At 40.6% G+C, this 15553-nt stretch overlaps 1 protein-coding gene across 1 annotated transcript in view; it reads right to left on the bottom strand.

The window, feature by feature from the left end:
• Positions 1 to 433: 433 nt before the first annotated feature.
• The window catches only part of ASPG (asparaginase), a 47800-nt gene continuing 32680 nt past the window's right edge, over positions 434 to 15553 (bottom strand). The window contains exons 13-16 of the mRNA XM_087747009.1: positions 9377 to 9463; positions 2864 to 2963; positions 2483 to 2541; positions 434 to 864 (exon numbers count right to left, since the gene is read on the bottom strand). Coding sequence (XP_087603135.1) covers positions 2488 to 2541; positions 2864 to 2963; positions 9377 to 9463 — 241 coding nt within the window. The 3' untranslated portion in view covers positions 434 to 864; positions 2483 to 2487. The remainder of the gene's footprint in view (positions 865 to 2482; positions 2542 to 2863; positions 2964 to 9376; positions 9464 to 15553) is intronic.

The following is a 15553-nucleotide window of genomic DNA, read 5'->3' as shown; positions in this document are numbered from 1 at the left end:
GAAGTATTCTTTACGTTTACATATTCTAAGGCGGATGCAGCTGGAAAGATACATATTGCTTTGTTTCTTTAGTCTGAAAGTGTTGGGACTTTAAACTTGGGGTCTGTTAATATTGAGATCACATTTACAGTCCCAAGTATTATGGTCCAGCATGTAGCAATCTTGATTACATTCCGGTCAGGATGTGGGAAAGATGCTATTAGAAACAAAACAATCAATTCACTTAGACAGTCCCACAAACATGCTTTATGGCATCTGCCTCCTACTCATTTTAAGTGAGGTTTTATAGTGACACGTTGGTGAAGATTAGTACACAACTGCAGGCAGATGCCCATGACTGATTCAATTGTTTGCACTGACACTCACGATTGCTGTAATTGCAACTGAAGTGATACAAGCCATTGCAAAAAAACCAGACAAAGTGAAACCAACATTGTTCTGCAGAGATTTTATTAGCTGAAACCCAGAAATGCACAATCCACTCTTTTTTCTTGGTATGAATTCACCACAGCATTTCGGTTTGCTACGCCTGCAATACTGTCCTCATTGATTTAACATAAGAAGATTCAAAAGGCCTCTTTAAAAACAGAACTTGTACAGTAAAGGGATTACATTTCAGTCTCACTTGTTTATAAAAAATTCTTTTGAAAAAAGTGATTAAAAGATAAAGCAGCAAATCATTTTTAGAAAATCAGTAAGAAATTAATGTGATCCTAAGTAAAGAATATTTCTAAGCTCTAGCTTTCCTGTATGCTCCAAGTGCAGCCACCGTTGTTCCTTTCCTCTTTGCCTCCCATAACTGCTTAAGACCGCTAATGTTCAGAGCTGGTATTTCTGAAGAGGAGTGACCATCTTCTATAGCCTCTGGAGAAAGAGAAAATGGATGTTTAGAACTAGGCAGTACCCAAAACCTTCCTGAGAAGAGATTACCTTGTAGCCTGCCAAGCAAGTTCTCACGTGGTACTGAAGACTTCCTTCAGACTGCCTACACTACTGGTGGCTCAGTCCAAAGGAATTAAGAGATGATCCATGTAGGAGTTGAGGATTTAACACATTCACTCCCCACGTACAAAAGAAAAGTGACTTTTGCAGACATATTTCACTGAAAATGGAAATCCCTTTGCAACATAACCCATATTCTGAAGGTATTTTTAGCGTCTTCATCCTGGACACTGGAAAACTTCCATTTAAATGGTCAAAACTGTGATTTTATCTAATCCTTCTATATCAGCTAAAGCCAAAGAAAACCCCAAAACTTTACAGGAAAGCAAAAAATGCCTGATTCTGTCCTATTTTCATTTAGACCAGTACACAGGGATGAAAAAATGCTATTGTTCCAGTTGCAGTTCCCCCCTTAGATACACATGAATTCACTCAAATTGATCAAATGGGACACAGAAGTGGCAAGGTAGCCATGGGTGCAGCAAAACCTTACACTAAATTAAATTGGGATTAGACTTGCCAGTATATTGGAGAAGAGATATCTAAATCAACAACGCATTGCATCAGAAAGGAGGCAAGTGTTTTAAATGTCTCCAGTTACAGCACAGCGCTGGAGAAGGTCAAACGCCCAGACAAGTTTCCTACAGAGAGACTTGTCAGATCTGATGCTTTGAACACGAGGCTCACACCCGCCTCACATGCACACGGCTAGGGAAACACACCTTGTATGTTAGCAGCACAAAAGAGATTCATGCTGGGAGTCCGTGTCGGAGACAACCAGGCAGCTACATCTGAGGTCTGAGTAAGAGAGAGGCCATGGCACGGCCCTGTCCCACGCCCGGAGGGGCAGCAAGCCCTCGGCAGAGCTCTCTGCTGAAAGGGAGCTTTCTGCAGTCTACGTACGTAGTACAACTAACTCCAGTGTATTAAGAATCTGCCCCACATTTCCCGTGGTGGTTGACTATGTTACAGTAGAAGATGGGCTGGTGTAAGGCACTCCATTAAAAGCTAGAGGGAGAGCACACGTGGAAATGCTGTAGGTACCACAGTAGCACCTCCCGAGCGGGAGGCCGTGCAGCCGAACGGCTGCCATCGCCTCGCAGCTCTACTGGAGAAGTGCACGGTCCTGTGCTGTGGGCACGGCACCCTGAAAACCAGGCCTGGCAAAGCGCCCGATAAAAGGCATTTCCTCTAATGCAGACGAGACAGAGGAGCAATTTATTGCAATGGGCCAATGGAAGAAGACATTGCTACCCTCAGTGGTTTTATTTTGGTAGCATTTAGATTCCCAACCAAATTCAGAACCACACTGTGGAACGCACCATAAAAAGCACTTCCAGGCCCAGGCAGAAAGAGGAACAAACATTAGCCCCGCTCTACAAAGAAGGACTGAAGTACTCAGAGTCGTAGCAGAAACTAAGGCAGGGACAGCAGCTTCAGCCCAAGGGTGAACTAGGGCTTCAATACAAAATCCCCCTTCATACATGTATATGCTGATCCATACATTTCAGGAATCTAGCACTTGAAAACAAAATCTTACCTTCTTTACTTCTTTTGTCTTAAGAACTCAAGAACCTCCATATGCCCTGTAGCCTCTGCCTGTAAGTAGAAACATGAATAAATCCTGCCATCCTGTGCACCAGGACATGCAAATACTTACTTGTGGGAAGTAAGAATACGTTACCACAACATAATTAAAATCCAATTTAAATTTTAATTCCTCTGACATAGATGAGAAAATTCTGGCTCGAACAATTTATTACTTCAGAACAGCACCAGATTTGAATTGGTAACAAACTGTAATCCGGTTTATAGTCCCCAAAGAAGCATTTACTTTTCCCAAACTAATATTATCTGACAGCGTGCATTATTACTCACACAGCTAGCACGCCATATGCAGTACAGCCGTATGCACACTTACTACTTGTAGGGGATTCCTTCCATCATAACCAGTTTGGTCCAGGTCTGCACCAGCTAGGTACCAGGCATACAGCCCATCCACATCGCCTTTAGCTGTAAGGCTGGAAAAAGAATAATTAATATTGGCTCTAAATCTTTCAGGCCATTTCAGTGTGCTCCTGGGTCCTGTCAATTAGCTCAGCAGGCAAACACTGAACCAGAACAGGCTCGACATGGCCGCCAGGGCAGACAGGTAAGTAAAGGAACACTATTACAACAGCTTTGAATAGCTGAGCAAGCAACATGGCCTGATGAATCAGTTCCTTTAATTAATAGGGCTGTGGATAAGTACTTACAACAGGCTAGTTTCACATAGTGGGTGTGACTATGACCAAAGGGGAAAAAAAGTCATGCAGTTTCATATTTCACAACACAATATTTATCTCATGAAATAAGTTGGGGGAAGGCAACAGCTAAATCAAGATGCAGCTGAGTAAGTGAGAGCACAAGCAAATGTGCTAGCAATCAGTGTGCCTTCTTTAAAACCATTAAGAAACCCCCTTCACAAGTCTGCATAACTGTGTTTGCTATCAGAAGTTATGACAGCATATTTATGTGATATCATTTGGACAGCAACACAGCTACATTTTTTTTGAGTTTTATAAGATCATTTGTAAGGTTTAAATGGGCAGCAAGCAAAAAAAAAAGCTTTTTAAAGATGACCTCCATCTGCCATGTATAACAAGCAATAGAAAGGATCAAAATAAACCATATACAAATAAGTGAGTTAAAGTTTTCAGAGGAATGTACACCAGATTGTTTCTTCGCACATCTGCTGGTAGTCTCAACCATAATACTTAAGGTTCATCTTTAACTTTTATTTTGGTAAAAAAAGGGCTAACAGCCTGTACATATGCAAAAGCATGACTGTCTGTACCAAGCCTGTGGACAGGCTGAACTGACGGCAAGGCTGGGAGGACTACCTTCATTTTTCTCAAGATACCAACATCTGTCAGGCTTCAGACCTGAGCTTGCCAAGTGCTTGCAGATTGTTTCAGCAGAACCACACCGATAATCATCAAGTGAGGTTGAATCTCATTAAGAGAGGGGGGAACCCTCCCCAAACTTATTAAGTTCAGAGTTTGCCGCCTTCAACAGTGCTCGCTGTGGGGGAACGGCACACTGCTGGCAGCAGGGGTGGAAGACGGTGACGGGCTCCTGGGTATGACAACCAAGCCAGGCAGACTTGGTGGAGAGTGGAGAAGGCTGGAAGATGCAAGAGGCAGACAGCCAGGTAAGCTTATGGAAGAAACCCTGAAAGCAAGGCTGCAACATTCACTTCTCTGCTAGGCTGAAATCACTTCTGTTGTTGATTAAATCTCTAAGTACCTGAAAAAATGTTTTCAGGGGAGTGGAAGCCTCTAATTGCAGCAGTCTGAAGCGAAAGTCAGAGAGAGGCTTTTGCTTGCAGCAGTCCCAGAGGTTGGGCAGGAAAAGGGGAAGCAAACGGTCTCTCTCTGTATTCCTCCATGCAACCCTACCAGCCCTGAGGCAGGGCAGAAGACCTACAGCTGGGGCCTTCGGGGGACAGGGGAGTGGCAGTGGCGTGCTGTGAGGTTTAACAGTGCTTCAGTCTGACATCATGAAGAAAAGGATCAATAAATCATTAATGAAAACTGCCATCACAAAAAAAGGCCCCTCAGAAGCAATAAAGAAAGAGAGGAAGGCAAAGGAGTCCTAACAGGAAGCTCAGTGGGAAGTCGTTACAGAAACTGCAGGAAAAAGTTAGCATTAGTAAAGCAGAGAAAAAATTGCTTAGCAGCCACTTCTGAAACACAAGAATTATCTTTATTTACAAAGACAAGTCTCTTGCCGTTGACACTGGAAGGTCCCAGAATTGAGGAACAAACAAACAAACAAACACACACCCTACCTAGCAAGTGAGAGTTACAAGCGTCTCCAGCACCAGACAGGAAAGCACTGGATTTGCCAAACAGAATCTCATTGTTCAGCCATGTGCAAAGTGGAAACCACGTTGGGCAAAGACCAGCACATTTAGAAATATTACCCACCTACATACCCAGGGCAATTCAGCTGGCATCACTGTAAGCAACAAACAAGGACTACTGCGCTTACTTGAAAATTAACTGCCTAACAGCACCTGTTCAGAAAGAGGAATTCAACCCACATTGCCAGAGGTCAACACTGTGAAGTGGTCTCCTTCTGTGACATTAGAGCAATCCAAATACACAGAAGTATCTTCAATTTTGCAGCAGCCATTTACTGATCAAGTGAGAAATATATTCTATGGGGCCTGTGACCCAGAGAACAAAAAGTGATGTAGCTTGCAAGAAAATTTAGATACCACTCTAAATAGAAGATACCTACTATTTACTAAACTGATTATAATCAACAACACCACAAAACATTTCCTCCAATTCCAGATCTCTGTAGTCAAGCCAAACACATCTATATTGCCTTTACACACTGTAAGTGTACTTCATGTAGTCAAATATATACATAGGACTTCTCAACATACACTATAGGGACCTTTGCTCTGTATTTTTCTCAAAGATACTTATGCCAGCAATTCCAATTACAAGTGCATCCTCTAAGCAGCAAGTCCATCATTTTTCTATCATGAAATGGAATAAAATAACTTCAATATACACTTATCAGGATGTTTAAAACCTCCTTTGTTGACAAAGAACTACTTACCGTATTTTACTAAACTCTGACTGATACTTTTTACAGCAGATAATCCCAGGTATGCTGCCTATCAATACCCTTGCATTTAGAAAAAATGATGATGTACCCATTTCACAGTTTCAGCATGACTAATGAAGCCATGATGATGACAGAGCTAAGATATCAAGAACAGTGATAATGCCGTTACGCTCTCTGATTTTGTGCCTCCTGTCACACTAGCATCAAGCAAACTCAGTTACAGGAGCTGCTGTTTAAGGGGTGCTCTGTTACTGTCAGGGTACCAGGAGCGAAGCTGCTCAGGTCTCGGGGGGTTCAGAAGGACAAGGGCCAATGCAGATCCAGACCTGGGAAGTAAGGAGGACAGTGAAATGACACCGGGGTTCCCTCCTGCTTCCTCAGGTACCAGGAGGGATCTTTCCCAGGGACACAAAGCTCTGCTTTTTCAGCAATTCTCCTTTTTCAATGTCTGTATAAAGCGATCAGGAAAGACTTACTTTCTTTTTAGGTGTATCATCAGCCTAACAGAAGAGAAAATTTTTTTTCCTTCCTTTTTTTTTTTTTAATGAAAATCCTCAAAAAGCAAATTAGAAGTCCAGGACAAGGTATGGTTTGTTCTATCCTGAACACATTTGGAAGTGCTGCTCTTAGCTAGTATCTCCATATCTCTCTCAGTTGGACAGACTTCTTTGAAAGACAGCAGGCATTAGCAGCTTGGTCCTAATTCCTGCAGAGGCATAGTTATCCTTCCTTCCCCAGTCTTACCCCCCAAGTTTATATTAAATTGAAGAGGCATCTTATTCTGAAAGTTGCTGATTTTGAAGGGCTGCATCCTTGTATATTATATCATATCATTTTGTGAAATCTGAATATGAAACAGAAAGCTGGTTTGGCATTATGCCCCTATTTAATTTTGTGAAGTACAGACTTTGTACAGAGTATCTCAATTAGATATAGGCTTTTTTCCTTTAAAAAACGAACACAAAGTAACTGTTTACCAACTCCAGAACTTGACAAGCCTTCAGAATAAGTCTGAGTGTCCCAATTTATCTTGTCATGGTTTGGTTTTGCAGACAGATGATAATACAACTGCAATATGAGAAGAGATTCTGACATTTTTAACAGATTACTAACATTGAGACCTCTTTCTCATTTCAAAACAAAGCCATGAACCAGATACCAAACATCAACAAAGTGATTCCAAAAATCAGACCAACACCTCTCACTTAAAAAAAGAAACCAGCAAATGAAACCATGACAGATTTAATAACTAGATCATCCTGGCTGCACCTATGTGCATCTGCACTTCCTACACAAGAGTTCCTGCTGATACTGTCCAACTCGGTTCTGGTTGGTGCTCCTTTCCCTTTCAAACATCACCAATGCCAAAGGAGCACATTTATTTTTATTTAATCTCCAAAATCTTCCAACTTAACTATTCTATTCTATTCTATTCTAAAATCACGAGTCTAAACGGAAGCTGAGGAGACAGAACACAAAAATCACTGTTCATGGTCTTTTATGGAAGCCAGTTTGAGGATAGGTAAGTAGCAAGGGGGGAAACATGATTATAGCTTCTATTTCAGAGAGAACTGTATGGGAGAAAAAAGTTAAGTTAGCTAAGTGCAGGAACCCAGAGCTTATCAGAAAGCAAGCAGCTTTGTCCTTCTAAACCCCAAGAAGCTGACATATTGCCTTGGTGACAAATTCAGACTGGTACAAATTGAAGCTTAAGGCACATCACAAGATAGAAGAGATGGAGGAAAATAGGTCACATTAGACAGAGGGAAGATGTTATAAACAGCTTGTTCTATAAGCAGCTTGACCATGCGAACACGCTGACTGCCATGAAGGTGCCAGTGCCTGCAAAGAGAAGGCTTAAAAGGAGGAGGTAAGAGGTAGGACAGAGAAGTGAGCCCAAGCATGCTGGAAAAATGAGTGTGTCAGTCAGGTCATCTGAGGATACTCCAGAAGTATCTGAGACATTTTGACAGCAGGACAAACACCGGTGCCCCAGATTTAATAACTTTTAGGCATCTGAATAATGCTCTGTGGAAAAAGTCCACTTTGGTGGAAAAGACTATGCTGGGCCCTCTAAAACAGCAAGAGAAAAGAAAGCCCTTCAGCTCTGCAGGAGCAGTGTATGGAAGAGCCACCATTCACAGACACTTCAGCGCTGTCTCGAAGCCTGACCACTGCCTCAGGCTGGCTGTGCTCCTGGGACATGCCGTGCAGTGACATCTGTCAGCGGGCCTGCCCCTGGCCACGGCCGCCAGTCCAAGCTGCCGGCTGGGAGAGAGCCACGGCCCTGGCTCCTGACCTGCACCAAGGTGGGAGAGCCTTTTCCCCTCTCACCCCAAGTCCGCCACTCCACGCCGAGTCCTCACTCAGCCTCTGCACACACGTGCACTCTCACCCTCTGTTTGGAAGATTTACATTGTTTTTATACTAAACTTATTACCATCAATGCAAATTCAGAATATCTTAAATGTTTATTATCAAAATACCAGCTTGGAACAACAGGAGATCATGCAATACAGATGCAGGGTGTACGATCCTCCTTAAAATGCTGTAACAAACTGCATCAGAACCACTTTTTGTTTAAAGGACCCTTGTTCTCTTCTTTGTTTTTTTTTGGACATACTCCTTCCAGGTCAGCTAGCCAAACTGGTTCTGCACGTGGCACCAGGGCTAAGTAAGGGGCCAATTTATTTGCAGAGGAATGCCATTCCCTAAGCCACTCCTCTCACCTTTTTGGCAGATGGAAACTATGCAAACCAAGGGTTTAGTTCTGTCCTATCACTTGCAGTGCCCTGGGAAGCGCATATTTTAACTTCATGGTAAAAGTCTTATTGCCCAGTCTCCTCTGAGTGTTACGACAACGTAAACACTCCAGCTAGTATTTCTTGATTCCAGAATTGCTCAAAGGACAGAGTCCAGTCTCTATACAGAACACACATAAGCTTTATCTTGACCTTATAGTTTTGTAGACAATATACAGCACTGGCTGGTCCCTACAGGTCTCACGGTTTCCTGCCAAGTCCTGATATAAAGGCCGATACTCAGGGGTTTTTTGTTTGTTTTTGAGAAGAGGAAGAGAAGAAGAAATGAAGTAAAAACTATAGGTAACTTTAGGAAATACATGAAACCTTACAATTTTCACAGTAATTTGTAATTCAGGACCAGTACTGGAAAAAATAAAATCAAGGTTCTACTTTGTTTCATAATATATATCCATATGATTAAACCACCTTATATATTAAAAGAAATTGTATGGAAGAACAGCTTTAACAGAGGATTATATCCTCTTAAAATTAAATATAGAGACGGTGAGCAGTTGTTCAAAAGTTTTGGCGTTAAACTTATTTGTCTATTTGATTTTGTTATTTTTAAGAACGATGTTAAATGCTAGTTGGAGTAGAAGCCATTCCCATACAAGTGAAAAGTGGATTTTAAGAAGATAAAAATGATGCACTATGTGCAGCTTTATTCTCAAATAGAGTTGCTATTAAGTCATACCTTGCACAGCTTCCTCCTCACCCTTTCTCAGTGAAAGTGTTCGGAAAAAACAGGGCATATTTGCTTCCAGTTCACTTAGCCCCACAATACTCTCTGCGTTGGAGCTCCGACACAGAGTTGATTCTTAATTCCATCACTTCCCTTGTTTTCTCATTGTTAGTCTAGCACAGAAATAGCCACACCATGTGCCAGGGACCCAACTGTTTCTTGGAAGTTGTCTACACGCTGTTCTCCATTCTGAGAGTCTCTTTTGAAAAACCATCCCTCTCCATCCCAGTTTTAGGGCCACCTCACCTTATATCGCATTTACCTGCAGAGTATTGTTCCAATGTCCTCCAACTCATGGCTTGAAAGGTGCGCTCCCGTTTCTCGTAACAAATTAATCACTTCTATGTGCCTTTATGAAAGGAACAGAAAAAACAGAAAGTGTCTTGACCAGTAGCTTTTTTTCCGCTAAATCCAGCATTAGTCATATACATAAACAGTCAGTGAAAGTTCTTATTCACTGCCATCACAGAACCAATGAATCTTCTCCAAGGTAACAGATGTCGTAAACAGATCTGCCCTCCCTATCAAAACATCATTCATATACTAAGCTCATGGAAGTGTTAAGTTCAGCTCTGAAAATAAAACAGATGCATCCCTTTCTCTTCAAAGAATTTTTCTTTACTTTATCTTAGTGCTAGCTTAATTTAACACTTGAAATATTAGTGACTGAAGTACTCGCATTTATTACATAGCATCATTCCTATATTTTGCAGAATACAATGCCTATATATACCAGTCTTAAATAAAACATATGTCTTGCAGGTAAGCAATGAATCTTTAGGTTAATGTAGAAGCTAATCAGGTTTTTAAGGCTTCAAAATTGTAGTAAGTATTCTTACAAACCTCCCACAAAAGCACACCTTTTCCTAACCCCCTCCTCCCAATACCTTTATTATTTATTTCTGCCTGGAGTCTTTAGAAGTCTTCCTTGTCCTTTCCCTTGAGATAAAGGGACAAACAGGTACTTAAGCACTACCAGCCAACTCCTATACCTTAGTCAGATGCTTGAGAAAGTCTATTGAAAAGGCCAGTCCCTAAAGGTACTATTGTGGGTAGAAAATAACATGACAGATGTTGTCAAATGTGCCAAATAAAAGTTTAGAACTAGGCTCCAAAAGGAGGTGACAACATGATTCTCTGCTGAACAAACGATCTAGTTCACAAATCCAAACACAGTTTTTTTCTCCAGAAAGAGCATGATGACACCAGTAGGTCAGGAATAGTTTCATAGTTCCTCCTTTCAGTAAGTTGCTATACCATAACACTTCAAAATAAAGAGTTAGGCATATAATTGTAATAGGAAATATATGGGCTTTCCCAACCCATTACCTAAAAACTCATCTGTATTAATTAAAAATAAAAAATAAGCTCACATACACATTTTGCTTAATCCCTTGTATTTTCTTGGAGGTAGCCATGGGTCTTTTCATTTTAGAACTGGACTAAACTTCTTATCTAATCCCTCTACTTCTTTTTAGGAAACTCCATCTTGAAAGAGAAGGTACTTTACAGTTACCCATATTAAACCTATGTAAGCTTATATGTTTCATATAAGATCTTAATTTATAAACTAAACAAAGAACTGTACAGATTCTATAGGAATCATTTTGCTTTTCCAAACATAGGTTATTTAACCTACCAGGAAGATTTATTTAAATTGTACTTTGTTTCAATTGACAGCCAAAAAAAAAACCTCTCTTTGTTTCATGGCAAAGCATTGCTGGAACGGCATACGCTGCAAGTTTGTTCAGTTATCTAAAATATTTTCTCAGGTGGGTCCCTTACGACATGGCTAGTCATCCACAAGCATCTCCTTGAGCCAGCAAATAATGGCACGGCTTTCTATTTTTCAATCTGTGGTGAAGAATGAATTCTACATGTATGAAATTTTTAGTTCAGTCTTAAGCAGAACAGTAATTAGCTGAAAAGAAATTTGACCTAAAATAGATTAAAGTAGAACATGTTTGTCCACTCAGGCTCACATTGGGTACAGAACTGAACATGGGGAGTGTCTGCTTACTCTCCAACAACTGCCCTGAGGTATTCCTCGTTTCCCACCTTACACTCGAAATCACAGCATGAAACTAGCGCTTTTTAAAATAAAAGCTATGCTATGGGACAGCACGAAAAGATAAAAGGCAGCAAAGCATGTAATGTGTGGTGTCTTCCCTCAATGTGCTCCCCGTGTGAAGTCTGTATCTCTGCATTCCAGCGAAGAGCCAGGCTTTTCTTTTCCTCTGCTGTAACTATTTACTCCTCACAGGTAGCAAGATTCCCTCCAGAAAGCACGTCATGTCCCACCTACGCCACACAGCCATTACCACGTTCAGTGTCACTCTATAAATCTTTGATACAGACAGATTTGGGGGCATTTACCCCACATGTTTAATACAGCAAATTTAAATGAGGAAAAAAAGTGGTTTGAAATAAAAGAACTCTTCAAGCATTGAAACTAACAATGTTTACAATAAATGCCTACAATGAAACATTTCTAAATAGAAGTACAATGTCCCGATGACTGGAAATCATTCAAAATCATGTTTCTTGGTATGGTGGGAAGAAGAGGACATGTTGTATATCACTGCTTGTTAAGTGAAGGGTAAGGTAGAGGAAGAATAGGGACAAATATTAATGTGCAACTTAAAAGTGTTAAATTTAGTACTGTGACTATAAAGAGCAGATCCATCCAAGAAACCAAATGGGCCACATCTCACGTTCCCATCACTCAACATGAAAACTATGCGGGAGGTAAGTCACACTACAGCTTGCTCCTACTTGCACCTAAACGGCATCTACATTCTGCAGAAACTGAAGCCCTATCCAGAGTACCACTTCTGCTGTCCTGTACCTACCACAAGAGCATTATTCATATTTCAAGAGGCTGGCTGTGAATTTTCTGATACGGTTATGTCTTAGGCATATAAGAGGTATTTGTCTTTAGAAATTGTTTCTTTAAGTGCTGCTCTCCTGTGGCTTTACAAAAGCCTCACAAGGTTCACAGTTTAGCTGATCTGAAGTTCAGCTGATGTCACGAGCCATGAACTTCTTGGCAACGGTTCAAATGCAATTCCCGATCTAAGGTGACAGCACAAAACCAAGAGCAGAGCAACTGCTGGACAATGAAAGTTCAAGGTGTGGAGGGAAGGCCAACGTCACCACGTTAGCCTGGGGTGCGCAGCTGCTCGTCCAGTCTAGCCCCATCTGATAAGCAAAACCATGAGGAGCAATTGTCACCCGTGAACTGTTCCTGACTCTCCCTTTTCTTTGTGCGCTCTGTTACCAAACTGTGGCTCTTGGTCAGACACAGGCTATAGAAACAATGCTATTTTGCATCTGTTACTTCAGTTAGCCTTTTGATACTACCACTGTCATTCATCTGCTCTCTGAAGGGAAAAACAAATAGACAAAAAGTGTTTCTATTTTTTCCTCCCTGCTAGATTCCATTATTGATAACACTGGAGATAAAAACCCCAATGTATACTAATATTTTAATGGATCAATAGCAAAATAAATGATTTGGTGTGGTCTTCAACATTCACTGCTATTCGCAAAGTCTGAGTTCCAGATAAAGACATCCAAACTTTTACCAGTTCACGAGGGCTCTGGATTTACAGCAGTCAAGGTGCCGTACAGTACATATCATCTTAGGCCTTGACTTGGCAGACACTTATTAGAAGTGAATCAACTTCAAAAGGGATGAATCACACATGTGAAATTAACACGCATGTAAGAGTTTGCAGGGTTGAGGCCTTAGGGTGCACACCTTCCACCAACTCTCTTTACAGAAACGCAGGTGTAATGTAAATCCAAACTTGACTGGCTTCATTCTTTTTAATGCTTGCTCCCCTAGCAACTGGAATGGTTATGGCAGGATCAGCTTAGTTTCACTTGTTTGGTTTTCTGTATGGTATCAGTGGGAATTTTATGCTGAAATACTGTAAGGACAGGCCTCAGTGCACTTCTGGAGTCAGTGGTGGTTAGATTTTCACTCTGCCTTAGATTTCCTGAAGTAATGTAAATGTAACCTTGCAAAATATCAAGTATTTAAATTCATATTTACGTGGGAGGTAATTTTACTGCCTCTAATCTGATGTTCTCACAGCACTGTATGAGCAACTCCCCATTTTCAACCTTTTACCACTGCTCTACACGTAAATGGAAGTGCTTTTACTACATAAAATATACACAATTTTTATTCAAGACATTTTCCTGCTTAGAGAGTTTCTGTTATTAAAAAATATTATTCTATTGTTTTGAAAATGAATTATCCCTTGAGGGTACTCAAAGAAATTAAAGGAAAGCTACTAATTTTGATATGTCAAGCAACTGGCCTAAATTAACAGTGGTCTGTTTAGCTTCATGAATAAAGTGAATGAGACTACACGCGAATTGCAGAGTTACAAATGAAAAAGTGGAAATGCAGTATTTTATTTCTTATTTAGAAAGGGACTCCACATTTTACCATCTAAAGAAAGAAAGAAAGAGTCACTTAAAGTAAAAGAATTTAAGAGACTATCATTGATATTGATTAAGTTGCTGGTCTACTAGCTGACAGTGCTATGTTAAGAAGCTTTTAAGAAGAGACATAACTCCTGATCATCTTTACAAATTATTAAATGGAAAAGAGAAATCAGTCATCATTATATAGGTTTGCATGCTAGGTTAAAAGGCAAGCCACTGAGAAATGTGACATAAAAAACTGGAAGAAAGCTATTTTTAAGATGAGTGGATACTGTACTGCAGTTAAATGCCAATTAAACAAATATTAATTCTCAGAAAATGGGATTAAGCTGATGCAATATTCAGTAAAATTGAGAAAGTTACAATATTAAACAGTTTAAAGCATTGACTGCTCATCAAGATCAGTTTTCCCCCTTCCCTCTCTGCCACTTTGTACACTACATCAGGATAATCTCTTCATTTTCAGCATGCAACTGTTTAATAAATAGAATTTAAATATTTCTGTAGCAGAAATCTTTTTAGTGGGTATCTAATTACACACATGTACAGCTGTCTGATCTTTACCATTCTCCTTTATATGCTTATCAGTGTGAAATGCAGTGTGAGTGCACAGCAGATCATAAATACACATTTATGAGATTAGTTCTAAGTCAACTCTTCCTCTCATTCCAACAGTAGAAACAAAAAGAGAAACTGAAAATGGTTATGGTGCAGTTTCCTTTTACAATTCCCTGTATCAAAATGGGTGTGCAGTTTTAAAGAACTTAAGAGTCATAGTAGGAGTCTAATATAGGAGTGGCAAGACTAAGGAATCCAAACAACAAGCTCATGTGAAATTCCTCAGGCGGTAGATGGGTGTGGTAAAAAAAGTAGGTGCCTGATTTGCAGGAACATCTAATGGTATCTAATGCTTTAGCATTTTCTCACATTGGACCAGAGCCACCTCTATTCAACTGCGAGGCTGTTTGTTTGATTTGCTGTTGGGCTTGTTTTTGCTTTAAGACTTTAAGGGTTTGCCACCGAAAGGCTTATGTATTCATGAGATAAAGCAACAACTACAAAGCCATAGGGGACCATGCAGTAGGTATGGCAATAGCACAGTGGGGCCACATAGGACTTCAAGTCTCAAGTTAATAGAGCCTGTTGAGTTTTCTACATCTGGTCTTTCTGGAGACAGAAAAAGCCTTCAAGTTATTCCTGCAGCCAATGCAAAACCAGGACCGTCAGACCTCCCAGGGAGCTCACTCCAGCTTGACAGACCAGGTGAACTTGTCAACATTAGAAAGCTGTAGGAATATTTGGGGACAGACATCCGTGAAGACCATGAAAATTCTACCACTCAAGCTCCTTTACAGAAAAAAGCTTCCCTCCTGCCATCATACAGACTGAATATGAGATAAGGAGCTGAAAGTGGATCAAAGAAACAAGAAGAGATTAGGGCATGCAGCTTCTAACACGTTAGAAGACCAATGGCTCTATGAATCCCCAGGCTATATAAACTAAGTGTTTTAAAATTAAATTTTGATATCTGATAACTTTTATATTCTGTGCTATGGCCATTCTTTAGGACTATACAACATGGAAAAGACCAGTAAATCACATGTCTATGACTACCATTCAAGAACTGCTGACATCCAGAACAACAGGAAGAGGAAATCCACAAAGCAGGCAGAGCCATGCAGCCATCCCATATAATTATGAGTGGGCAGAAGGGAAAAATCAAAAAAACCAGTCAGCCAGCAAGAGACTCAGGAAAGCACTGGTGGAAGGGAAAGATTAAAACATGTCAACCTACCGGTATATTTTGTGCCAGTTGAAACAGTCTGGTCTTGATGAGAAAGGGGAGGGCAGAAAGAAAACAGACAGCCCTTGGTCCTGCACTCTCACTTCTGACAGTCAAAATGAGTTATCAGTTTGGCTCTGTTTTATAAGGGAGCCTCATAACAAAGAGTGGAGTCCTGAAATTATGGGCAAAACC

Source organism: Nipponia nippon, unplaced genomic scaffold (assembly GCF_047370975.1).
Source record: "Nipponia nippon isolate SJK-2023a ecotype South Korea unplaced genomic scaffold, ASM4737097v1 scaffold_11, whole genome shotgun sequence".
In the NCBI taxonomy this organism is placed as follows: Eukaryota; Metazoa; Chordata; class Aves; order Pelecaniformes; family Threskiornithidae; genus Nipponia; species Nipponia nippon.
This window is presented reverse-complemented; position numbering and strand designations above follow the sequence as displayed.